Consider the following 27929-nt stretch of genomic DNA (forward strand, 5'->3'; position numbering starts at 1 on the left):
ATAGAAAGGAAGGATTAAAATGAATGACCTAAACTTCTATCTCAAGAAGCCAGAAAAAAAGAAAGAAAATTAAACCAAGATAAAGGAAAAATAACAATAAAAAGCAGAAAACAATAGAACAAAGGAGAAAAAAATATGGTCATGTCAATAGGTCCATATAGGGCATTTGATAAAAGTACAATACCCATTCCTGATAAAAACTCAGCAAATCAGAAATAAGACTTTCTCAATCTGCTAAAGAGTACTGGATCATATTTAATGGTGACATACTGAATGCTATTTCCTCATATCAGGAGCAAGGCAAGGATGTCCACTCTCATCACTTTTATTCAATATTGCACTAGATAATCTATGGTGAAGGTATCAGAACAACAGTGGCCACGTGAGGGAAATACTAACTAGAAAGGGGAATAAAGGACATGTCCCAGGAGATGGAAATATTCTATATATGGATTGGAGTATAGGTAACACACATACACATTTGTAAAACTATTGGATTCTATTCCTAAGAACAGCACGTTTGACTATGTTAATTGTGATCATTTTTAAAAAAAAAAAAGGACTAGCGGTCCTAGCCAGTATAATAACATTAAAGCATAGAGACTTTAATGAAAAGCATAAAGACTGGAAAGGGAAGATACAAAGCTATCTTTATTTATATATAACGTAACTGTGTAAAGAGTCCAAGAAAAATGACAAAATAACTGGCACAAGTAAGTGATTTTAGCCAAGTTCACAGGATAGAAGATCTATTTAAAAGTACATTCTGCCCTGGCTGGTGTAGCTCAGAGAATTGAGCAAGGCCCTGAAAACCAAAGGGTAGCCAGTTTGATTCCCAGTCAGGGCACATGCTTGGGTTGTAGGCCAGGCCCCCAGTAGGGGGCATGCAAGAGGCAACCACACATTGATGTTTCTCTCCCTCTCTCCTTCCCTTTCCCAGTTCTCTAAATATAAATAAATAAAATCTTTAAAAAAGTAAATTCTATTTTTATACACTAACAAATAATTAGAAAATAAAATTAAGGATGCTATTGCAATAGCATCGAAAATATGCCTAGGAATAAATTTAAAAGTTGTGCAAGATCTGTATACCTAAAAACTGCAAAATATTGCTAAGAGAAGTTGAAGTACTTAAATAAATATACCATGATCACAAAACTGAAGGCTCAACATGTCAAGATGTAAATTCTTCCCAAAATGATCTACAGATTTAAGGCAAAAAAGTCAAAATTCAAGTAGGAATGATGTGGATTTACAAGTTTGATAACTTCCGATTGACAAGCTAAATCTAAAATAAAAATACGCCCTGTCTGGTGTGGCTCAGTGGATTGAGTACTGTCCCGAGAACCAGAGTTGCTGGTTTGATTCCTAGTCAGGTCACATGCCTGTGTTTCAGGCCATGTCCTCAGTTGAGGGTGTGTGAGAGGTAACCACACATTGGTGTTTCTCTCCCTCTCTTTCTCCTTCCTTTCCCCTCTCTCTAAAAATAAATACATAAATACATAAATAAAATATTCTTTAAGAATCAATAAAATCTTTAAGAAAATAATAAAGACCATGTTAATCTATCAGTCAGCAATTCCATTCCCAGATATTTACCCAAAAGAAATAAAAACATAGGTCCACTAAAAGCATTGCACAAAAATGTGCATAGCTCTGGCCAGTGTGGCTTGGATGGTTGGAGTCTGGAGTGTTGCCCCACACACCATTAGGCTGCAAGTTCCATCCCTGGTCTGGGTGCATGCAGGAGGCAACTGCTTGATGTTCCTCTCTCACATCGATATATTTCTCTCTCCCTTACTCTCCCCCTCTCTCCCTCCCCCTCTCCCCCCCCCCCCCCCCCCACCTCTCTCTCTCTGAAAGCAATGAAAAAGTCCTCAGGTGAGGATTAAAAAAAAAAAAAGAGGGAGAAGCCAGGTATAAGGGGGCTAAATGGTAATGGAAAAAATAGAGATTAATTTTTAAAAAATTTAAATAAAAATATTTAAAACAATCAAAGATCCAGTCTTCAAAGTAACAATAAGTTGGAAGACTGACTTCTCAAAAGAAATTATGGGGTCCAGAAGACAATAGATGGTGTCTTTAAAGTACTGAAAAAAACTGCCAACCTAAAAGTCTCTACCAAAAGTAACTTTCCAAAATGAAGACGGAATAAAAGCATTTTCAGGCAAACACAAAGTAAGGGAATTTTGTCACTCTAGAAGGAATGATAAAGATCCCTCAGGCTAAAGGAAAATGATTCCAGATAGAAATATGAGTATGCCAAAGACAATGAACAGTACAAGAAATGGTAGATATGAAGGAAAACACTAACATTGACTTTAAAGACCAGGTTACCTGCTTCTGAAATGTCACCGAAATGTATACTGAACTAAAACTCTTATCTCTGCAAAGGTCAGTGAGGGGAAGAGAGAAGGGTACATACCATATGAGGAAGGACCCAGGTACACAGAGTGATGTCCTCAATTCCACTTGCCCTGATCAGGTGCCTCAGCTGTTCGGAATATTATCCCATACACCAAAAGGTTGTGGGTTCAATTCCCAGTTGGCGTGGGGAGACACAACTGATTGGTTCTCTCTCACATCGATGTTCTCTCTCTCTAAAATCGATAAAATAAAAATAAAAATAAAGGATCCTGCTGCTCAGGGATACACAGGAGCCTTCCTGGAGGTACCTGGGGTCAGCCATTTCAGAGGAGATCTCCACAAGGCTGAAAATGTGACCCCTAAGAATCTTTCCTACTTCTTAATCAACTAGTGATCTTCTGAAAAATGGAAATGTACAGTTCCCTTCCTTTTTATACCACCAACTATAAAAAAATGATATTGTTAATATCTGCTGATGACAATGTAAACATTTGTCAAGATTTTTCCAGGCTGGGGGCTGTACTAAGTAAGCACCCCAATTCTTGGAAACTCACTTAATCCTCACAACAGTCTAAGGAAGGTGTTCTTAATTCCTGGGGACTTTTTGTTTGCTTTCCCCCCACAAAGTGTCCAGGTTTTGGAATCACAATCATGCTAGCATCATTAAAACCCACAGAGATTCCCCTGGCTAGATAGTCCAGTCGGTTGTAATGGCATCCTCTACACCAAAAGGTTGCTGGTTGGATCTCAGTCAGGACACATACCCAGGTTCCCTATTTGATCCTCTGCATGGGCTGTGTGTGAGAGGCAACCTATCTATATTTCTCTCACATTGATGTTGCAAGTGCACGAGAGCTCTCGCTCTCTCTCTTTCTTCCCCTTCCTCTTTCTCTAAAATCAATAAACATATCTTTGAGGATTAAAAATAAAAATTGAGATGCTCTGACCTCTTTGTTCAGGATTAAAACATTGTCCAAATAGCCAGTTTCACATTCATCCTAGTGAGGGCACAACACAACAAGCAACCAATGAATGCAAAAATAACGAACCACAAATTGCTGTTTCTCTCTCTCTCTGCCCTCCTCTTCTCTAAAATCAATGTGTATGTGTGTGTGTGTGTGTGTATATATATATATATATATATATTTTTTTTTTTTTTTAAAGAACCAACCAACTCATATATAAACAAGTGGGAAGAAATGTTCCCTCTTCCAGACAAATTACTCCAGGTGGTGGGAAGACCAGAATTATTCCGTCTTTAAATGTTTGGTAGCTGAAGCCCTCTAGGTCCGCAGGTTTGGGGACTCAACCTTAAATGGCTAGAAGACTTTGTTGGTACCTTTAAGGACCCCACGACTCAGATTTACTGCTTCTTGTTTCTCTCCGTGGACAGAGTGACAGGCTGTGGCGCTATTCAGAGGAAGGGCGGGGTTTCCAGGCAAGGTCCCACCTAGCTGTGAGGGAAAAAAACGCAAACTCCTCAAGTCTAGCCAGTCAGGAGCTAGGGAACTCGGCCACGCACCCTGGGACAGATGGCTGCGAGCCCACAAAAACTGTCTCCTCTGACTCCGGGGTGAAACCGGTGAGAGACAAGCCCTTCGCACTTCCCCTCCCATGCAGAGACCTATCACCCCCGGTTCCTCAGTGGGAAGGGTTCCAGGCAGACAAGGTGAGTCCAAGCCCAAGTGAATTCTGGGACGGGGGTGCGGGGTGGGGGGGGTTCTCCTATAGCAGCTTCTCCGCTGGACCCCAGAACCAGGATGGAGGCAAAACTACCGCGACCAGAAGTCCCCACGAGGAGAGGATCAATAAGAGCGTGCAGCCGGGCTAACGGGAGTTGTAGGTCTATGGCCCCAGCCCTACCCCAGTCCTACAGTCCCGGCAACTGAGTGCCCAGAGAGCCAGACTGCTTTTCCCAGAAAATCAGTGAGGTACCCACGACTGGGCCTGGACCGGACATGGGCTCTTCTGGAACTTGTTGTCCAGACACTCTGGCCAGCCCTAGGCAGCACTGAGAAGGCTTTTTCCCGCTTTAATTCCGAGAGGCTACGGTTGGGCATGAATTCTGAATTTCACAAAGTCAGCGTCGGAGACTCTGCAGAGTTCATAAAACCCGGGCTTGAAAATCACGGGTTACAAGGACTCACGGTGACACCAGTCTCCACCAAGCGTGGATATCAGATATGTAGAACCCCGTATACTTCTTCCAGAAGCTCTGCGGCAAGGGTGTTCCTCACTATGGTAGGAGACAGTGGGGCGCTTCCAGACAAATTGACAAAACGAAGGAGTTGTGGTCCACTGTTTCAGGGCTTGACCCTTCCCGGAAGAGCTGTGGACCACACCTCCCAGAAGGCCATGGGCAACCCCGAGGCTGGAGGCACCTCCGCTGATCTTCAGATTTCAGCAAAGATTTCAAATATGCCGCCTACACAAATACACCATACTGGAATGAATTAAAGTAAATGTCGTGACCTTTCTCTATATTCGAAAAAGACTCAAATGTTATGTCCCTGCCGGGAGTCCCTCCACATTGGGAGAGAAATAAAGTGTGTAATGCTCCACCCTGACCCATGCTTTCTCTGTTTCCAGGGATGCAACCGAAGGGAAAATCGAACTTTCTCCCCATATCTCTCATTTCTCCCCCTTTTTGGCACCTTCATCTTTATGTGAATCTCCTCCCAGTTGGGGAAACGACCACAAGAACCGCCATGCTGCAGGCAGAAAGCGAAATTTATGAAGACATAAGTACTGGTACCAGGTACAGGACTTCGGTAGCAAATACTCCCACAAGAGGGAGAAGCTACAGATGAAATTCTCACGTGGCCCTCCAGGAGTTGTAGTTTGATGCCCACTGGAGTAGACTCAGTCTCAGCGACTAGCGGACGTGACCTTCGTCCTTCCGAAGTACGACAGAGACCTTTCAGTTGGACCTTTCAGGTGAGGCTATGATGCTGAGGAAGGAGGAGCCTGCGAGCAGGAATGGGAACCCAGCCTAACAGTTCAGGCTGTTGCCCTGGGCGGGGCGAACACCGAAATGACCAGACAAGGGCGTGACTCCCTCTGGGTGATATAGTTCAAGCTCCCACTGAACGATGGCCATGGCCTTTGTGCGGCCATCTAACAGTGAGCGGTCCTGGGGCCGAATGACTGGCTGAGTCCACGAGGGTAATCTCGGCTGCCCACCTTGCTGATACACTTCTCGAGTCCCGTGTGGGGGCGGAGCAAGCTGGAGTAACCGGATGTGAGCGCGCTGCCATCTGGGAGCTGTAGTTCGCCGACTGCTGGCGCAGGCGCAATCGTGGGCAGTAGCGACCAGGGCCTTTGTGCTGTCGTTCTGCCTATAAGCGAGATTGGGAATGGACGGTGGGTCAGCTGAGGTCGACCTAGTCGGGGTTCCGGCGTTTTCTCTGGGTCTCCGGCCGTGGTGTGTACTGAACCGTGCGTGATTGTGACAAGTCCATTTGTTCCTCGGGGCCTTGGCGGCTTTCGTCGGGGGAAGGGCAGCAAGGCCGAGTGGGCGGGGCCTGGTAGAGTTGGGGGTTTCAGGGTACCAGAGAACGATGGGTGAGGTCCTATCTTTGGCACCAGGGGTCAGTCTTCCGTGTCTTGGGGGCACAATCGGAGAGATAGCCGACCTGACCCTTCAGAGAATGGAGTGAGCCTGGCCTGCATCCATCGCCCGCTTTAGTGGGGACGTTAGGGATTCTGAGAGTGGGGAATGCCTAGGTCCCACCATGGAGTGAAATGCAGCCTCGCCTTCCTTAGGAGCCTTCTCTTCCTAATAAAGGAGACCAAAAACACATTTTAATCCAGGTTACCCAGGACCCAGAAAACAGACTCATTATATGAAATTTACTGAGCACTGACTGCATGCCAGACACCATCCATGCTCTTCTATTAATTCATCAAACACGTATTAGGTGTCCTGAGTGTCAGGCCCTGTTCTGTGTCCATGAACCTCTGCACAGAGAAAACTGCTACCCTGGATACTGCAGTGAGGACAACACAGCACAGACGGGATGAGGCAGAATTGGGATACACAGTCAAGGTCATCAAGGGAAGATGCAGCAGCAAAGGAAAGGCATCCCACCTTAGACCTGAATTTCATTTTGGGCAATCAGATAGCGTCGATCTTGTAAACCAAAAACATAATAGTATGTATGTCTTAGATGCTAAATAGGTGCTCACTGATAAGTGAGGCTTCCCTCCCAGCAGAAGACGCTGTCATGTGTAAACTGCTGTTCTGCTCCTTTTTCACTTTCTCACACTCTAATTTATGTAATTGAATTAAATAATTGTAATTGTAATAAGCTGTCTGGCTTCTTGTCATGATAGTGAATAATCAACAACCAGGAAGTCATCTGCAACAAGGAGTATGTCCCTTGCCCACCCTGGTTCTCAGTTTCCCTCTCTTTGAAATGATGTGGGTAAATCTGAGATCATTCTTCGACAGTGCATGGAATAGCACAGACTCACAGCAGGTGCTTGGGAAATGCCAAGCTGAGGGACACTGCTCGGGTTTGGCATGGGGGCTGGGCTCCTGGGTCTGGCAGCCACAGCTCCTTCTACCTCTGGGTAGGGGTTCTAACACTTGGGGTCTTTGGTAACCATAGATGCCGGCTCAGTCTCACATTCCCTTCTCCCCACCCCAGAGCTGCCTGTAGAGACACTGGCTTCCTGCAAGAGACCAGAGGAGAAGGGAATGACCACTGGGCTTCTGGATTCAGGGTTCCTGGTGAGTACACCACCATCCTCACAACCCAGCCTCCCAGACTTGAGAGAACCCCCGCAACAACCAACTTGGCCTTATCTCACATGGCCAGCTGCTCCCACCAGCAGCAAGTGCCAGGCTTGCTCTGGCTGAGGAAAGTCCTGTGTGATATTACAGGAGCAAGTGACCTTTGAGGATGTGGTCGTGGACTTCACCCAGGAGGAGTGGGGGCAGCTGGAGCCTGCACAGAGGACCCTATACTGCAGTGTGATGCTGGAGACTTTCAGGCTCCTAGTCTCCGTGGGTAAGGGCACACCCATGCCCCTCATGGTCTCCTCTGGTGTGGACTCTAATTCTCCTGGATTAAAAGTGGGAGTATGTCTAGGCATTCAACGCAGATAACTTAGATGTGTCTTGGGCCTGAGGGAACACACTATTTAGATTTAGGGATTATCAATGAGGATGTTTCCCCTGCAAGTTACACATGCCACCTGAAAATGCCAGAGGCAGGATATGTCTGGTAAGAGGGACACACTGGGTCCCAGAACTGCAGAATCCCAGGCTAGAACTGGGTCTTCCTCTATTGCTCTCAGGAGTCCCCCTCCTTCCTCACTTCCTCCTTCTGTACCTCTTTCTGCCACCATTCACAGAAGGGTACTGCCATCTTGTTCAGCCACAAGGTCCTTGCCACAGTGGTCATTGTTGCCAGTGGCAGTGGAAGAAGAGCTCTCTCTGGGTTCCCAGGTGGGAGTCACATGTCCCTCACTGAGCTAGGGGTGGGGGTCAGGTACTGACAGTGGAAGGACACTGGAGTCTATTACCACAGTAAACTTTGGTCTTTGAGGTTACCAGCCACTTGGGTCCTGGAAGGCTGAAAGGTCAGCGAGCAGAGGATTGGGAAGGGCCCTGGTACACAATTGCTCATGCCCTGAGTCTCCCCCTGATCAGGACATTGGCTTCCAAAGCCTCCCGTCATCTCCCTGCTGGAGCAGGAGGTGGAGCCATGGCTTATGGATGAAGAGGTCCCACAAGGTGTGTGTCTAGGTCAGATGACAGTGTGCAGGGCTGAGAGGACCCCACTCACCTCTAAAGATCCCTGAGATCCATATCTGATCTCAAATTCCTCAGAGCACACTGACTACTCAATTTTTAGTGAATGCTCACCAACCACCATTCTGCCTTGAGCGAGAACAGTTCTTGTCTTCCCTGAATTTACATTCTTGAGGAGGGAGAGGGGCACATAATAAATAACTAAAAATATAATAACAACAGTGAATAGGATGGTGACAGATTATGGTGAATGCTGAGAAAGTGAAAGTAGGTGAGGAGGTGGAGACTAGAATTAAGGGGAGGACTTGAGCAGAAAGATGAGAGAGCCAAGATGACATGGGAGCTAAAGCCTGAATTGTGAGAACAGGGACTCCATAAAACAATCTGGGAAAACAGCTTCCAGGGGAAAGAAACAGCAGGCACAGAGGCACTGGCAGGGGTTGGGGGGTGCAAGTTTCTTAATGAGTAACAGACACTCCACCCTCAGTGCTTTAAACTTCAGTGCTCACTTATGACTCAGGCATCTGTGTGTCCTGGCTCTTCCACGTGCTTGTAGATTGGCTGGGTGGTTCTGCTCTTCATACCTGCTGCCCAGCTCCCAAGACTGGCAAGCACCTCTATAAGAAGTGGGGGTGTCTTTGCACTCTAGCAGACTGTTCCCACTGGCATCAAGCCATGAATGCATGTAAGCAGTAGCCCTTAGCCAATGCCCCAGAAAGATGTACAGTGTGTGGGAGGGAAGTCACAGCAGGGTTTCCCCTCTCTCAAATAATAACTAGCCTGCAGTCCTGTCCAGAGTAACTCAGTTGGTTGGAGGTTGTCCCTCTGGTGCAATTCCTGGTCACAGCATATGCCTGGGTTGCTGATTTGGTCCCTAGTCAGATCATGTATGAAAGGCTGCCAATTGATGTTTCTCCCTGTCTTTCTCCTTCCGTTCTCCTCTCTAAACAGACAAATAAATGAAAATATAATATAAAAATAATAATAACAACCAGCTTTCACCCGGTATATTAGTCTCCTGTTGCCACTGTGATGAATTACCACAAATGCAGTACTTGAAGTAACAAATGATCTTATAGTTCTAGAAGAACCAGGTCCAAAATGGGTCTGACTAGGCTGCATTCAGGGATCATCAGAACAGTATTCCTTCTGGAGGGTCTGGGGAGAATCCATTTTCATTCATTTTCCAGCCTTTTGAGGCTACCACATTCCTGGACACACGGTCTTGTCCATCTTCAGCGCCAGCAGCGGCTGGTCAGATCTTAATACATCAGGTCACCCTGACCCTGACTCTCCTGCCCCTTTCACATTTTAGAACCCTGTGGTTACAGGGGGGCCACCTCAAAAATCCAAGATAATCTCAGTGATGGACTAATGGCAAATGATTAGCAACCGTAATTTGTTGTTCACATGCAAGGTCATAGAATACTCCCAGGTTCGGGGCTTAGGTTCTTTCTAAGACACTGTGCTGACAATTGCACTTGACTGGACTGTTTTCTTCCCCTTAGCTTTACAATGGAGTGTGGCATAAATGGAAAATGTGCCTATATCATGCACCTTTACACCAGTCCAGTGTTGGGTTGGAGGCTGTGTACCAGGGCAAAATGGCCCTCTTACCAGGAAGAAGGGGGAGGGACTGCACGTGCTTTTCATTTAGCACATCTGTTCGTGCCTGTTGTGGGTGGAGGTACACTAGTTAGTAAGGTGGGCAAAGGCCCTGCCCCCGGCGTCCTCCTAGCTAGTGAGACACAGAATAAACCATCTCAAAGGGCTACTCCACAGTCATTTATTGATTGTCCTGGTGATAGTTCAGCAGTTTCCACTTTGGGGAGATGATGGGTTTCTTTACATCTGTGGCAAGGTGATACAACAGTTAAGGGCCTCCAAGATGATACTGGTTCTAAGCAACAGGAGAAATGAATGGTCCTTCTCACATGGTGGCTTTTTCTCCATCACCACCTGGCATGGTCAATGCTGTGTTAGCTGAGGCCTGACCATCACTTTGCTCCCTCCAGTCCTGGGCATCTGAAGTCTCACTATCTCCTCAGCATCTTTTCTTGCCCAAATTCTCTGTGACCACCTTGCCAACTCTATCTTTACCCCTTAATACCAACTCCCCTCCTCTGTTTTCTGTACTTTCTCTTCCTCTTCTTTCCTTCTGTTCTCTTCCTCTTCTTTCCTTCTGTGGTTTGTAAAGCCATATGGTTAAGTGAGCAAAGCCACTTGTGTTTGAAACTTTCAAAACTGTCACTTTAATTCTTCTAACCACCTATCCACAAACTGTTATTCCCAAAACAGAGATTAAGGGACAACTCCATTTTTTTGTTGTTGTTTCTTTCAGACTTAGAAACCAGATCAAAAACCAAATTGCCAGCTGCAAAGCAAGACATCTCTGAAAAAATATCCAACAATGTCCTGGTAGAAAGGTTCCTGTGGTATGGTCTGCCAGGCTATAAACCTGAAGATGCTGAGGGCCAGTGGGAACAGAGTTTTGAGAGTCTTTATTGCGCTGGCATTCAGGCAGCCTTCACGCCTGTGACAACATCCATTCAGGAGCGGCAGCTGGGGAATGAGCTTGGGGAAAATTTAAATCTGAGCCCTGATCTCCCAATTCAACCCATGACTCCTGAAAGACAAGCCTCCCACATATGGGGAATGCATAGAAAAAGGGAGAATCCCAACTCAAATGTCCAACAGGAAACCTCTGCAACAGAGAAACCCTACAGATGTCAGGAATGTGGAAAGTCCTTTAGTCACAGCTCTGCACTCATCGAACACCACCGAACGCACACAGGAGAGAGACCTTATGAATGTCATGAATGTGGAAAAAGATTCCGAAACAGCTCAGCACTTACTAAACACCAGAGAATCCACACTGGTGAGAAACCCTATAAGTGCATGCAGTGTGGGAGGAACTTCAACCAAATTGCCCCACTGATCCAGCACCAGAGAACTCACACGGGTGAGAAGCCCTACGAGTGCAGAGAGTGTGGGAAGTCCTTCAGTTTTAGGTCCTCCTTCAGCCAACATGAGCGGACTCACACAGGCGAGAAGCCTTATGAGTGTGGTGAATGTGGGAAGGCCTTCCGACAAAGTATCCACCTTACCCAGCACCTGCGAATACACACCGGGGAGAAGCCCTATCAGTGTTCAGGGTGTGGCAAGGCCTTCAGCCACAGCTCATCCTTGACTAAGCACCAGCGAATCCACACTGGTGAGAAGCCCTATGAGTGTCATGAGTGTGGAAAAGCCTTTACCCAGATCACACCACTGATTCAGCATCAGAGGACACACACAGGAGAGAAGCCCTATGAGTGCAATGAGTGTGGGAAAGCCTTCAGCCAGAGCACACTCCTGACTGAGCATCAGAGGATTCACACTGGAGAGAAGCCCTATGGGTGCAATGAGTGTGGAAAAACCTTCAGCCACAGCTCATCCCTAAGCCAGCATGAACGGACCCACACAGGAGAGAAGCCCTATGAGTGTAGGCAGTGTGGCAAGGCCTTCCGGCAGAGCACACACCTAAGTCAACATCAGAGGATACACACAGGGGAGAAACCTTATGTGTGCAGTGACTGTGGGAGGGCCTTCAGCCACAGCTCATCCCTAACGAAGCACCAGCGAATCCACACTGGGGAGAAGCCCTATGAGTGTAACGAATGTGGCAGGGCCTTCAGCCAGCTCGCTCCACTCATTCAGCATCAGAGGATCCACACAGGAGAGAAGCCCTATGAGTGTAATGAGTGTGGCAGGGCTTTCAGCCAGAGCTCCCTACTCATAGAGCACCAGAGAATCCACACCAAGGAAAAGCCATATGCATGCAATGAGTGTGGGAAGTCCTTCAGTCACAGTTCATCACTGAGCCAGCATGAGAGGACACACACTGGGGAAAAGCCATATGAATGCCCAGATTGTGGAAAATCCTTCAGGCAGAGCACTCACCTCACTCAGCACCGGAGGATCCATACTGGCGAGAAGCCGTATGAGTGCAGGAACTGTGGGAAGGCCTTCACACACAGCTCTTCCTTGACTAAGCACCACAGAACTCATACTGGGTAGAGGCACTTTATATGAACTGGGGCATAGGGAGCCTTAAGCCATAGTTCATCCCTTCCAACACTTGACCATCATACCCATATTCATCATACCCATATTCAAAATGACACATTTATACACATGTCATCACACATAGTACACTCCTCAGGTCATCCTAACTGTAAGGGAATGTGGAGATGATCAATGTTGAAGACCTTCAAATGAGTGTCCATCAATGCTCTATTATAGAACCCAGAAAAGGGAAGCTGGTAAGCCCTATTCTGAGTGTCTTGGTTGGTGTGTCATTCCATAGCCAAAGGATTGCAGGTTCAATTTCCCAGTCAGGGCACACCTAGTCTGTGCATCTGATCCCTGGTCCAGGCACAGACAGGAGGCAGTTGGTATTTCTCTTCTTTTCCCTATCCCGTCCTCTTTCTGTAAAACCAGTGGAAAAAATGTCCTTAGGTGAGATTTTTTAAAAAGAAAAAAAGAGAAGTGGGAAAATGTATTGGATTTTGGCATGACTTCTAAGGATTCAACAGATTCCAAAATTTAGATTCTCAAAATGGTGTGAATCCCAACAAATGCTTTCCATGTAAAAGAACCAAGTGCAGTCCAACTTTATCATTATTTCACATTACCTTCTTGAGTGGGGAGAAGTGCTTATGAATGGTGCAGATTGATGCTGATATTTCCTAAAAACAATACGGCAGAGTGTTCTACATATGCAAGTGGGATCTGTATGGAATCACAATGCATACTTGCCTGTCTCTGTAGAAAGTTTTGCAATCTATGTGTAAATTATTTGTTCAAGGTACATAGCAACCAGTCTCACAGATTTGAATCCCATACAACAAAGTATCAGAGTAGCGTAAACATTTTAAATTAGTTATATGCATTATTTTACAATAAATTAAGCCTTATAATAAGCCCTACTGGAGAAATTTTATATAGGAACTCTTGAAATTTAAGTTCCATGAAGTTTTGCAGGTTGTGCAATAGCTTTGCTGCTCTTTTCTGGTTATAAATTTCTTTACAGGACTCACAGGCATTGGACATATGGTGCCATTGCACAAAAAGGCCAAGATTTTTCCTAAGTCCCATCATAAGCAATAGGACTTCCATGTTGAAACCTTATATTTTGCAAGATTTAGTTATCTGTGAAACGTACAAATTAATTTGTTCTTGAAGTGCTTCTTAATTGATTCTTGTGGTGTTTAATAAGCTTTTGGGTTTCTTTATAATTTAATTTGAAGGTCCATAGTATTTCATGGAACCCTGAATATTCTAAAAGCAGTGTCCCAAAACCATAACCCTTAAATAATGACTTGCCATCTCTGACTATTGCCACACAGCGATAGTAACTAATAACACTCTGGAAGATTGTTTGTAATACAAATACAATTGGGTTACTCTTGCTTCATACATTCCAGTGGTTCCTATCACTCCAGATAAAGAGACAATCCTCACTGTGACAGACAAGGTGCTGAAAGATTTGGCATCTGCCCACCTCTGGGTCTCAGTCCAACCCAGGTGTCCCTCTGCTGGCCACCTAGATCTTGTTTTTCTGGAAAACAGTCTCTCACAGTAGGACCCATGACTTTTGTCATGTGAAAATCACCAGTGTGTATGTTATAAATGCAGACTCTTGGGCCTTGCATGCCAACAAATGATGCCAAATTTGGGGGTAGGGATAATGAGGCTGATTCTTGTATCATCTGTACTATGAGGGTTCTGCTGTAAACACAACATGCTGCCTTTCTCAGGGACTGAAGAAACACCCTATCTGCTTTTTCAGGGGCTGCTCCCTCTACATTGTCACATATCCTCTGTCCCTGATACATAAATCTTTTTCATGGAACTCTTTCCAGAGACTTTGTAGTACACGTGACAATCACATCTCTGTTTGTGTTAAAGACTATTAATCTCAGAAGACTAAAGGTGGAGGTCACCCTCACTGGCCCCTGTAGGATTAGGGCCCTATCTTATGGCCCTAATTGATCTAAATTATCTCCATAAAGGCCCTATCTCCAAATAGTCACATTGGGGGTTTGGACTTCAACATGTGGTTGCAATTCAGTTTATAATGGTATTTAAAGATTTCTTCCCATGAAATGCCAGGTTACCATGTATGTGATTTACCTTTCCCTACCCCATGAACTCTGCCTGTTCCTTGTGTTAGCCTACCTTGGCCTGCCCCTTGCCCTCCAGATATCTGACATCCCTTTGAGTTGTGGCTCAGAGCCCCATGGACTGTACATTTTTCAGCTTTCCAAATACCATCAGTGAGATTTGGGCCACCTTCTGATACCTCCTGTTTGCTGCACTTTTGTCAATGTTCCATGTGCTTGCACATTTGGATAGTAGTTGAGACCCTCAGCACACACCCTTTGCTGCTAATTCCTGGACCAATCCAACTTCCCCTGAGAATGAGTGGGAAGGTCTGGTTGTTTTTTGTCTGTTGAAGAAAGCGTCCACTTACAAGCTTTACCGTGTCTCCAACAGGATGGTGGTGGTGGTAGTGATGATTAGGGAAAAGGTAAAAAATCCTGAAATATTTTTAGTAGGTTTATTGTCTTGTAGTGGTTTTAGAAAAGCCACTCTGAAACTATTTTAGGATTCAGTAAATTAACAGGTCAAGTTTTGAGCTGTCAGCATCCTCACCATTGAGCCCAATTGCATTTCCCAGGAGATGCTAGTGGTGCAGGTATCCCTCCAGAGGGCCAGTGGGGTAGGAACCGGGCATTCCGGGACACTCAGCCAGGACCAAGACTCACTGAGACACCTCTCTCTATATATAATTCACAGAGGCTACGTTTGAGTAAGCGTCTGAACCTGCAGAAGGGCAAGGGTGGACAGCTTGGCAGAGTCCAGGAAGCCTGGGTTTGAAAAATCTAGGAGTTATAGAAAATCATGATTACACCAACCTTGTCCACCAGGTGGCGAACTAGCACTTTCTATTGCTGCCCCAAAAGGCTTCGGGGTACTGTGGCCCTTCCAAGTAAGGAGGCAGTGGACAGCCACAGACAATCCAACTCATTTGGGAGCCACGCTTTCTGGAAGTTGAAGTCCAACGCCTTCTGGGAGTTGAAGTCTAGGCACTCCCGCTTAATGCAGGTCGTACGTCGAAGGTTTTTTCTCACTACATTGCCGAGAGGTTGCTTCCTTGTGCTTTCCGACCTCCGGAAGGGAACAGTGGGCAGCTCCCAGAAACCTGAGTTTAAGAATTCTCCGTTTTAAGGAATCATGGTTATACTAAACTTGTCCACCTGGAGGCGCAGTTATCCACCTAGAGCCTGGTTCTACTTCCCAAAGATACGATGCCTGGGTGCCCTTCCCAGCGAGGGAACCAACAGTGGACTGCCCGATTACGACGGGAGAGGAGACCTCTGGGAGTGCTAGAGTTGACTCCCCCACCAACACTTATAAAGCTGAGGCCACACGTATAAGTGTTTTGCTCACTATAATTCCCAAGGGCTACTGTTAAGCGGGTGCCCCGGCATTCAGAAAGCTGTGGCCGGCGGCTCCACAGTGTCACGGAATCCTTGGTTTGAGAATTCCAGGAGTTATAGGGAATCGTGTTTACTGTGTCCACCAGATAGCAATCTCTGACAGCTTGAGGCTCCTACTATTTCTCCGGGAAGGTTCCACCGTACCCGTTCAGTTGTTCTTCCTGACAGTCAGTTAGTTGAACAAAGTAGACTGCAACTGAATGGGGGGGGGGGGGGGCACATGAGCAAAGCCTCCTGGGAGTCATAGTCCATTGTGACAGCCACCAGGCCCCAATTCCCCAACGCTATGGACTGCAACTCCCGAGCAAAATGCGGCAGCACAATGGACCTCAGCGTTCTTTGGTCTTCAGCATGGATTTCAAACATGCCACATTCTCAAAGACATTTTGCTGGTATGAAATGCAAACAAATGTTGCGATGTGCTTTCTGTATTCCATTGAAGAGACAAACTTAAATATTATGTCAATGTCCAGAAGTCTCTGTATATTGGGAGAATAATGACGTGTCCCGGCTGACACAAACCGGACCTTTTACTGTCTCCCGGAATGAAACCCAAGAACAATCAACTTTGCCTTTATTCCATCAGTATTCCCTCTTTATTACCCCTTCTATTTTTGTCTCTGTCTCTCCTCCAAGCTGGGACAACCACAAGGACTGCCATGCTGCGGGCGGAAAGAGAATATTTATGAAGGGGACAAAAGTACAAGTGTTAGGAATCGAACTACGGCCAGGAATACTACAGGTGGGGGAACCTGCGCACTGAACCCACGCAAGGCAACCTGGGATATGTAGTTCGATGAACGTGGGTGCAGTCCCTGAGAATGGTAGGCCTGGGCTTCGTCCTGCCGCTCCACAAAACAGTGCCTAATGGGAAGTTTCATGGGGGTCAGTGACGCCGACGAGGCCAGTGGTGTTTGGGAGCAGAACTTGGATTCCAGCCTAACAGGTGAGGCCTCGGTCCAAGGTCAGGTGAACAAGTAAACGGCCGGAAGTTCGCGCGGCTGCTTCTGGGAGTGGTAGTTTGATACATGTCTGTGCAGGCTCAGTCCCAGCCAGCGAACGTGGACTTTGTCCCACCGGTGGTTGAAAGGCTGCGCTTGGGAGGTTTCCAGTGGAACGGCAGCGCTACGGTCCATGGGGGTCTGGCGGCAGACTTTGGAGTCCAGTTTAACGGTTTAGGCCGCTGCCGTGGGTGGGGTGAACGCGGAATCCACAGGAAGCGCGCGCGCCTCTCTATGGGTAATGTAGTTCAGGCTGAATAACGCTAAGATCCGCAGCCTTTGTCCTGCGGTGTAACGGTAAGTGGGCCTGGTCCCAGGCGGAACCGCTGAGACAGACGGAAGTTGACGAAGTCTTCCCGGATTCTGACCTTGCTACAGTGGTTCCAGAATCCAGGTACGACCAATCTGGAGTAACTAGGCGAGCACAAGGGGCAGTGGTCCCAGTCGCCCAACTGCGCAGGCGCAGTTCTGACCAGTTCGCTAAGGGGACTTGGTTAGGTCAACGAGATACGTGGTGTACACGTCAGGGACTGTCGCGCAGGCAGAGGATCCCGCCACCTCGCTGGAGCTTCAGGCGTGGTGCGTACCAAACCTTGCATGATTGTGTCATTTTCCCCTTTGTTCTCTTGATCCTGGGTAGCTCGCTTCCCCGGCAGCGGTGCTGGGCCGAGTGGGCGGGGCCTGGTAAGAGGGTGTTCCAGGTTCCGGGGAGGTTTGGGCTGGGGTGGGCTCGAGACTTTGGCGAAAAGGGTCGGAGTCCCCGACTAGTGAAGGAAAGCCTACAGGCAGCGGGCTGTCCTTTCAGAAACTGGAGCCAACTTGATCTGCATCCTTCCGAGGGTGGGGAAGGCAGCTGTTCCTACCACGGAGTCAAATTCTGGCTTATCTTCTTGAGGGGCATTTCCTCCTTGAAGGTTGAAGGTGAGGGGAAAACAAAAACAAGACTTTAATCCCAGTCGCCTAGAACTCAGAAAACGGACTCATTATATAAAACTCCTGCCCTGGCTGGTGTGGCTCAGTGGATCGAAGGCTGGCCTGTGAACCGAAGGGTGGCGGGTTTGATTCCCCCGCCAGGGCGCAGGCCTGGGTTGGGGGCCAGGACCCCTAGGGGCGCGTGTGAGGCAACCAACCACACATGGATCTTTCTCTCCCTTTCTCTCTCCGTTCTCCTCTATCTTAAAAATAAATAAAATCTTTAAAAAAATAAAACTATTGAGCACTAACTGCATGCTAGGCACCATCCATTCTTTAATTCATCAAACATGTATTTAGATGTCCTCCTCGGTGCCATCTGGTTTTATGCCCAGGAGCCTCTGCACAAAGATAACGCCTACCACAAATACTGCAGTGAGGACAACACAGCACAAATGGGATGAGGCAGAATCGAAATGCAGAGTCAGTGTCATCAATGGAAGATGCAGCGACAAGAAAATGCATCCTGCCTTGGGCCTGAGTTTCATTATGGGCTATCGCACAGGGTCAAGCTTGTCAACCACAGGAAATGAGGAATAGTATGTATATCGCAGGCGTAAACAGGCGCTCAGTGAATCATGAGGCTTCTCCTTCCATCACTATCATGTGTATACTGCTGTTTTGCTCCATTTTCACTTACTTTTATTATGTTTAACCCTCACCTGGGCAATATTTACTGATTTTCAAGTGAGAGAAAGTAAGAGAAACATCTATGTGAGACAAAAATATCAATAGGTTGTCTCCCAACAGGGGATGGAACCCACAACTTAGGTATGTGTATGTGCTCTGACTGGAAATTGAACCTGAAACTTTTTGGTATACAGGACGATGTTCCAACCAACTGAGCCACCCAGACAGCGCCTTTTTTTCCACTGCAGTTCTGGTAATCTCTATCTCAGGTCACCACCCTTATTTTAAGAGAGAAGGAAACAGCCACAGCAAGCAGTGTCCAGGGAACCCAAACTGTCTGGTTCCCTGTCATGACAACAGAAATACTCATCACCCTGGAAATCATCTGAGTAACCAGGGATGTCCCCATTGCCCACCCTGGTTCTCAGTTTTTCTGTCTGGAATGGCACAAGTAAATCTGAGGTCATTCTTCAATAGCACTAAGAGCAGCCCTGGCTCACAGCAGGCACTTGGGAAATGCCAAGCTGAGGGACACTGCTGTTGGGTTTGGCTGGGTGCTGGGCTCCAGGCTCTGACAGCAGTAGCTCCTTCTACCTCCAGGTAGGGGTTCTGATGCTTGGGACCTCTGGTCACCACAGATACCTATTCACTGTCTCACACCCCATTTTCCCCCAGAACTGCCTGCAGAAAAAGCCGGCTGTTCCTGCAAGAGACCAGAGGAGGAGGGAATGACTGCTGGGTTCCTGGATGTGGGGTTGCTGGTGAGTACATCACCACTGTCAGGATGGGCCTCCCAGGCTCTGGCCTGTGGTTCCCACCAGGCTCAACTGGCCTCAGAGCCTTTGTCCTCACTCTGCCCCCTGCCAGGAATGTCCTTTAGCCAACTCTGTGTCCTCCTTCAGATCTTACTCTGAGGACCTGGTGGATTCCCTAGCCTGCCCCTGCTGCCTGGCTGTCATTGATCATCCGTCCCACTGATGGGCCAGCTCACTCTCTTCATCACTAGGCAGATGTGTGGTGAGCACCAGCTGAGGTCCAGGCACTGGTCCAGGCACCATTTCAGGAGTTGCAGGTGCAGGAACAGAGAAGGGAGCAGAAATCTCTGTCTCTGAGGGACTCACAACCCTCTGGAGCAATGTAAAACATGTGAAGTTATACAGAAAATGAGGCCCAGAAGAGGAAGGGCTTGTGTAACAGGCATTAACTACAACAGGGGTTTCAAACTCATTTTCATCCACATGAAAATGAGGGGGCCACATCAGCCTCGAGTTTTGCCTCCAAAAGGCTGAATGTAATGTTAGGACTGTATAAATGTAACTACTCCTTAACAGTTAAGCGAGAGCTCAGTGCTGCTGCTGGGTAGAAACAAGGTGCCAGGCTGGATAAAACAAGGTGAAGGGCTGGATTTGGCTGGTGGGCATTGTGTTTGCCACCTGTGAACTAGAGGAACCTGGGAGGCCTCTGTGAAGAAGAAGCCCAGAAGCAAAGCAAAGACCTATGGGAGAAGGGGTACTGAGGTGAGAGGTCACACAAAGAATGTTCCAAGCAGAAGGAATAGCATGAACAAAGGGCTTGAATGGGACCACAACAACCACTTTTCACAAAAGGCAGGCACATACATAGCAGGAAGACTGAGGACAAGGTCTCCTAGAGCAGATGCCGGGGGCCTGGGAAGTAATTCTGGCCATTTTTTCCATTTGCAAAGGCCCAGCAAACACTCTATGTAAAGTAGGCAATCTACGAATAGGTGGAAAAATGAACATTCTGAATTCCGTGGTCAGTGTTGGACACATGTGACCCTAATCAACCCCTGTATCAGCTCCATGAGGTGGAATGAGGAGGAAACCAAGGTACATGAACAAGTCATCTCCTAAGTTCCCACCACTTTGAGGAGTGCCCAGAAATGACCATCTGCCCACTCTGGGGCCCATAATGCCCAGCACACATCCTGTTACCTTCATGACTTCTTCCAGATGTCTGAGTGGCTGGCCCAGCAGCATCCCTCCCGTTTTCTCCAGAGCACTGACCCTCCTGGGATTTTAGATTGCTAGCTCCCTGTCCCTGCAACCGGCATACAAACGCCACTGGGCTTGTATGTGTGCCTCTTGTTTCCACAGCGCCTGCTGTGCCCAGAACAGTGACTTGCACTCAGTAGTACCCCAAATAACCACTGAGGGAAACCTAGTACATGTGGAAAATGTGGTGAAAATAAGGAAAGTTAGTGAAAGACATTTAAAACCTTGTGAGTCCATAGCAAACCAGTCTGAAGAGTGATGCCCACAGATAAAGCACCTGCTATGCACTGTGCACAGGATACACACTTTGCATTAATTCCTTCACTCCTCCCAACAGGCCTCTCGGAGTTCTCATTAACTTAAAGATGAGAGCAGGGAGGCACATAGCAGTTAAAGAGATGCCTGGGGCTGGGTACAGGGTCTAGACAGCATTGCCCCCAAGTGTCCAGTTCACACCTTTTTAATTGAACACCTCATTTCATTTTTGGAGAGAAATGTGGTCATCAGAATTCTAAGATGGGCTCCAAATTTCCTACCTCTATTGTGTGCAAGCATAATCCCCAGAGCCTGTTCATATAATGATAGCACTCTCGTGACTACATTATGTTATAACATGACTGGCCTGAAGAAATGGAGGTGATCTAGGTAGACTTGACGTAATCACACAAGCCTTTGAAAGGCACAGTGTTTTTCCCTGGCCTGGCTGGTTGCAGGAGGAAGTTGGAGAGACGCATGCTGACTGGCCCAAAAGAAAGCATATATCCTTGCTGTGAGCTGTCAATTGAGGAGCGGCTTCTAGAAGCTAAGGGGGACCTCTGACCAGCAGCTAGCAGGACCTCAATCCTACAACCTCATGAACTGTTTCTGTGAACAACAAGAATGGCTCTGGGAACATATTTCCCCCCCAGAGCGCCTGAAAAAAACACACTCTGACTAATGCCTTGATTTTAGCCCCGTGAGACTTGAGCAGAGAACCCATCCATACTGTGCTCGATTCTGACCTACAGGACAATGAGATGATAAATGGCCGTTGTTTTAAGACACTAACTTTGGGGTAATTTACATTTTGTAAAACATAAAGATAAAGGATTAGGGTTAGAAAGATCTCCATCCCAAAGATTTTTTAAATTTCTCTTTTTCAGGGGCTTTATTTCATTCATTGTGCACATGTCTTAGACATGTCAGGTTGTTATTTTGACCACAAGCATGAGGCAGGATTCCAGCCTAACAGTTTTGGGGTGCTGCCTTCCCCTACTACTGCCCAGACCCCAGGCCTCACCTAAAAACCTGACCCAAACCCTCAGCCTTGAAAGAATCTCCACCCACCTGACTTGGGCATATCCCTGTTCACCTGCTATTCCCATAGTACCGAATGCCAGGTTCACTGTGACTGAGGAAACTCCTTTGTGATGTTCCAGGAGCAAGTGACCTTTGAGGACGTGGTCGTGGACTTTACTCAGGAGGAGTGGGGGCAGCTGACACCTGCCCAGAGGACCCTGTACCGTGATGTGATGCTGGAGACCTTTGGGCTCCTAGTCTCTGTGGGTAAGTCCGTACCCATGCCCCTCATGGTCTCCCCCAATATGGACTCTAATTTTCCTGGGTTAAAAGTGGGGTAGTCTCGAATTAAAAGTCGGTATTTTGAATGTATCGTGGACCTGAGGGACCAGGCTGTTCTGGTTTAGGTAATATCAATGAGGATATTTTGCCTTGTTCGTTATAGATCTCACCTGAAATTGCTAGAGACAAGACATCTCACGTAAGAGACACACACTGCATCCTAAAACTTCAGAATCCTAGGCCAGACCTGGATCTTCCTGTTGTGTTGCGAGGAGCCTGCTCCTTCCTCACCACCTCCCTCTGCACCTCTTTCTGCCACTACTCACATTTGAACCCTCTGAAGCTGAAATGATACCTTCCTGGCTCCAAGACAGGCAAAAAAGAGTGTATCCAGGGTGCACATCAGAGGTCCCTGGGTTGTCTTCTTTCAGCCACTACATCCCCTCCACACGGGTCATTGCTACCAGCATGCAGCAGAAGAGGCAGATCTCTCACTGGCTAGCCAGATCTGGGTCACATGTCCACCATAATAACTGGCCTATTTTGGTTTTCAGCCACATGGGTCCTGAAAGAGTGAAGGGAGAGTGGGCAGAGGTTTGGGTTATGGTTCATAAATGCTCACTGCCTGGATCTCACCCTGAGCAGGACATTGGCTCCCGAAGCCCCTGCTCATCTCCCTGCTGGAGCAGAAAGCAGAGCCATGGCCTGTGGGTGAGGAGGTTCCACAAGGTGTGTGTCCAGGTAAGATGACAGTGTTCAGGGCTGGAATGACCCCACTCACCCCCACAGGTCTCTCTCTATATCTGATCTCAGATTCTTCAGAGAAAACTGACTACTCACTGTTGTAGTGAACATTCACCAATCACTATTTTGCTTTGAGTGAGACCAAGTTCCCGTCTTCCCTGGATTTACATTCTTGGTGGGGGAGAGGGACACACAATAAATAACTAAAAATGCTCTGGTTGGTATAGCTCAGTGGATTGAGCACATGCCTGTGAACCAAAGGGTTTCAGGTTCTTATTCCCAGTCAGTGCCTGGGTTGTGGGCCAGGTCCCTGGTTGGGGGTGTGCAAGAAGCAACCAATAGATGTTTCACTTGGGCATGGATGTTTCTCTCCTTCTGTTTCTGCCTCCCTTCCCTTCTCTTTAAAAGTATTAAAAAAGAAAGAAAAAGAAAAAGAACCCTGTGGTTACATGGGGAAATTCCAAAACTCCAGGGTAGTCACAGGTGATCAGCAACTTTAATTTCTCATTCACATGTAAGTTGACCACATACTCACCAGTTTCAGGCCTCAGGATGTGAATACCTTTGGGAGACAATATTCTGCACTTGATTAATTTTCCTCTCTTAACTTTTCAGTCGAGTGGAGCATAAATGGGAAAGGTGTCCACATCATACCTTTAGGCCAGTCCAGTGTCAACAGTGGAGGCTTGGTACCAGGGCAGAAAGGCCATTCTGCCAGGAAGGAGGGAGAGGGAGTGCATGTGTTTTTCTTTCATCATATACACTGACTCCTGTTGAGGGTGGGGGTTCAGTGGTGAGTAAGGCAGGCAAAGGCTTTGCCCATGGGATCCTCCCAGTTAGGAAGACAGACAGAATAAATGAGCTCAAAGGGCTCTAACATACCACAGTAATTTTTTAAAAGATTTTATTTATTTATTTTTAGAGAGGAGAAGGGAGGGAGAAGAGAGGGAGAGCAACATCAATCTGTGCTTGTCTCTTGCATGCCCCCCATCGGCAGCCCAGCCTGCAACCCAGGTGTGTGCCCTAGACTGGTAATCCAGCAACCCTTTGGTTTGTAGGCTGGTTCTCAATCCACTGAGCCACACCTGCTAGGGCTATACCACAGTTATTTATTGATCCTTCTGGTGACAGACATTTCAGCAGATTCTAGATTGGGTTTCTTTACGTCTTGGGTGAGGCAGTACAACAGTGAGAGGCCTCCAAGAAGAGATTCTGAGCAATGGGAAGGCTGAGTGGTCCTTCCCATATGGCGACTTTTCCTCCATCACCATCTAGTGTGGTAGACTCTGTTTCCTGGCCATCACTTTGCTCCCTCTAAGCCTGGGCATCTGGTGAGATTTTCCCTGAAGTCTCACTATATCCTCAGCATCTTCTCCTGTCCAAATTCTCAGTGCCTGCCTTGTCATCTCCATTTGTACCCCTTATACTATTGACTTCCCTATTCTCTGTATTTTCCCTCCCTCTTTCCTTCTCTGGTTTACAAAACTGTATGGTAGATGGCCAAAGCCACTTGCATTTTGAAACTTTCGAAACTTGCTTTAATTCTTCCATCCACCTATCCATAGATAAACTATTCCCCCCAAAACAGCAATTACAGGATAATTTCATTTTTTGTTTCTTTCAGATTTAGAAACTAGATCGAAAACCAAATTGCCAGCTGCAAAGCAAGACACCTCTGAAAAAATATCCAACAATGTCCTTGTAGAAAGGTTCCTGTGGAGTGGTCTGCCAGGCTCTGAGTGTGAAGATGCTGAGGGCCACTGGGTACAGAATTGTGAGAGTCTTGATGATGTGGTACAGGCAGACTTCCAGCCTGTGAAGGCATCTGTTCAGGAGCAGCAACTGGGGAATGGGTTTGGGGAAAACTTAAGTCTGAACCCAGATATCCCAACTCAACCCATGACTCCTGAAAGACAATGCTCCCACACATGGGGAATGCGTGGAAAAAGGGAAAATCCAGATGCCAAATTAAATGTGCAACCGAAAACCTATACAACAGAGAAAACCTACAGATACGAGGAATGTGGAAGGTCCTTTAGTCACAGCTCTGCACTCATAGAACACCAGAGAATCCACACTGGTGAGAAACTTTATAAGTACATGCATTGTGGGACGACCTTCAATCAAATTGCACCATTGATCCAGCATCAGAGAACTCACACAGATGGAAAGCCCTATGAGTGCAGCGAATGTGTGAAGTCCTTCAATTTTAGGTCCTCCTTCAGCCAACAGGAGTGGATTCACACAGGTGAGAAACCCTATGAGTGCAGTCAGTGTGGGAAGGTCTTCCGACAAAGCATACACATCACTCAACATCAGAGGATTCACATGGGAGAGAAGCCCTATGAGTGCTATGAGTTTGGAAAAACCTTCAGCCACAACACACTTCTGACTGAGCATCAGAAGGTTCACACAGGAGAGAAGCCATTCAGCTGTAATGAATGTGGAAAAACGTTCAGCCACAGCTCATCTCTCAGTCACCACAGGCGGACACATACTGGAGAGAAGCCCTATGAGTGTAGTCAGTGTGGCAAGACCTTCCGGCAGAGCACACACCTCAGTCAACATCAGAGGATACACACAGGAGAGAAACCCTATAAGTGCAGTGACTGTGGCAGGGCCTTCAGCCACCGCTCATCCCTAACCAATCACCAGCGAATCCACACTGGGGAGAAGCCCTATGAGTGTAATGATTGTGGCAAGGCCTTCAGCCAGCTCTCTCCACTCATTCTACATCAAAGGATCCACACAGGAGAGAAACCTTATGTGTGCAGTGACTGTGGCAGGGCCTTCAGCCACAGCTCATCCCTAACCAACCACCAGCGAATCCACACTGGGGAAAAGCCCTATGAGTGTAACGTATGTTGTAGAGCCTTCAGACAGCTTTCTTCACTCATTCTACATCAGAGGACCCACACAGGAGAGAAGCCCTATGAGTGTAATGAGTGTGGCAGAGCCTTCAGCCAGAGCTCCCCTCTCATACAACACCTTAGGATTCACACTAAGGAAAAGCCCTACATGTGCAACAAGTGGGGGGAGTCCTTCAGTCATTCCTGAGTCAGCAGGAGAGGACACACTGGGGAAAAGCCATACAAGTGTGTAAATTGTGGGAAATCCTTCAAACAGAGCTCTCACCTCACTCAACACTGGAAAATCCACACATGTGAGTGCAGGGACTGTGGGAAGTCCTTCACACACAGCTCCTCCCTGAAAAAGGGCCAGAGAACACATACTGGAAACAGGCACTCTACATAATTTGAGTCATAGGAAACCTTAAGCCATAGTTCATCCCTTCCTACACTTGACCCAGACATACTCATAAGGAAGATGACAGACATTTATGCACACGCTTTCACACACAGTATAGTCCACAGATCATCCTGACAGTAGGGAAATGTGTAGACAATGTTGAAGACCTTCAGATGTGAGTGACCAATAGTATGTTATAGAATCCACAAAAGGAGAAGTGGAACAATGTATTGGATTTGGACATGACTTTTACAGATTCACTGGATTCCACACTTTAGATCTTCACAATGGTGAAAACCCCAACAAATGCTTTTCCTATAAAAGTACTAAGTACAGCCCTGACTGGTGTGGCTTAGTGAACTGGGTGTCATCTCACAAACCAAAAGGTTGCTGTTTGAATCATAGTTTGATGCCGGGTCAGGGCACATGCCTGGGTTGCAGGCCAGGTCCGTGGTTGGGGGTGAGAGAGAGTCAACTGATCAATTGCTTCTCTCCCTCTCTTTCTACCTCCTTTCCCATCTCTCTAAAAATAAATATCTTTTTTAAAAATAAAAGAACTAACTGCAGTCCAACTTTATTATCGTTGAACATTACCGTAAATTCTTGAGTGGGGAGAACTGCTTATGAATGGTCAAACTGACACTGATACTCCATAAAAATAATAATGGCAGTTTTCCACACATTCGAGTGGCATCTGTATGGAATCACCACACATACTGAACTTTGTCAGTATAAAGTTTTTTGGTCTATGTGTAAACAGAGTGAGGTACTCAGCAACCAGTCACAGATTTGAATCCCATATGACAAAGTATCAGTAAAACTTGTACTATAAACAGATTTTAAATTACTTATAGGCATTATTTTGCAATAAATTAATCCTTGTATGCAATGGAATTGGAGAGATCTGTGTAGGAAGTCTTGAAATACAACTTCCATAATTCCTTGCAGGTTCTGCAATGGCTTTTGCTGGTTCTGTGCTGTAAATTTCTTTACAGCACTCACAGGTATTAGACAGATGGTGCCATTGCACACAAAGACCACAATTTTTCCTAAGTCCTTTCTCATAAGCAATACCATTTCCACGTTGGTATATTTTGCAAGATTCAGCTATTGGTGAAATGTGCAAGTTAATCCTTTCTTGAGGCATTTTTTTCATTAATTCTTCATCCTGGTGTTTAATAAGTTTTTGTTCATGTAAGTGGAAAGTCCATAGTATTTCAATGAACCTTAAATCTTCTAAAAGCAGTCTCCCTGACACCCATGACCCTTAAGGTATTTTGCCACTCTTGACTATTGCCACATGGCAATAATAACTAATAACACTCTGGTAGATATTCTTTTTAATTTTATGTTTAGAGGGAGAAAGAGCTGGAAAGAAATAACGACATGAGAGAGAAACACATTGGTTGCCTCTCATATGCGCCTCACCTGCAGACCAAACCCCCAACGCAGGCATTTACCCTAAATAGGAATTGAAAGGGTGACCTTTGGCTTTGCAGAGCAACACCGAACTAATTGAGGCACACCAATCAGGTTGGGAACCTTTTTTACTACAAATACAATTGGGTCAGTCTTGCCTCATATATTCCAGTGGTTTCTATCACTCTTCACATAAAGAAAAACCCTAATTGTGACAGACAAGGTGCTGAAAGATTGGGCATCTGCCCACCTTTGGCATTTCAGTCTACCCCAGGTGTCTGTGTGCCAGCTACATAGACCTTGGTTGTTTTTTTCTGAAAAAATAGTCTCTCACAGTGGGACCCATAACTTTTGTCATGAAAATCACCAGTGTGTGTGTTATACATGCAGACTCTTGGCCCTCGCATGCCAACAAATGAGTCCAAATCTTTGGGTAGGGGCGCATGATGAGGCTGACTCATACCATTTATATTATGAGGGTCCTGCTCTAAACACATAACATACTGCCCTTCTCAGGAACTATAGAAACACACTTTCTGCTTTCTAAGGGACTGCTCCCTCTACCTGTCACTATGCATGATTTGCATAGTGATGCATGATTTATCTTCAAGTAACCCTTTCCAGAGACTTTGTAGTACAACAATCATTATTTGCTTCTTGATTT

At 46.6% G+C, this 27929-nt stretch overlaps 1 protein-coding gene and 1 long non-coding RNA gene across 2 annotated transcripts; both read left to right on the forward strand.

Moving 5' to 3' along the window:
• Nucleotides 1-3523: 3523 nt before the first annotated feature.
• On the forward strand, nucleotides 3524-27613 carry LOC114511677 (zinc finger protein 135). The gene is given in 5 exon segments (XM_036013506.1): nucleotides 3524-5730; nucleotides 7020-7102; nucleotides 7256-7382; nucleotides 10470-12183; nucleotides 24823-27613. Coding segments are annotated over 5 exon segments (2961 nt in total). The 5' UTR covers nucleotides 3524-5723; the 3' UTR covers nucleotides 25853-27613.
• Nucleotides 16427-24242, forward strand: LOC114511250. The gene is made up of 5 exons (XR_004900323.1): nucleotides 16427-17255; nucleotides 18954-19039; nucleotides 21712-21838; nucleotides 22408-22594; nucleotides 24222-24242. It is a non-coding gene; the product is annotated as an uncharacterized LOC114511250 (long non-coding RNA).
• Nucleotides 27614-27929: the final 316 nt, after the last annotated feature.

The sequence above is a fragment of the Phyllostomus discolor genome, chromosome 12 (assembly GCF_004126475.2).
Source record: "Phyllostomus discolor isolate MPI-MPIP mPhyDis1 chromosome 12, mPhyDis1.pri.v3, whole genome shotgun sequence".
Lineage (NCBI taxonomy): Eukaryota > Metazoa > Chordata > Mammalia > Chiroptera > Phyllostomidae > Phyllostomus > Phyllostomus discolor.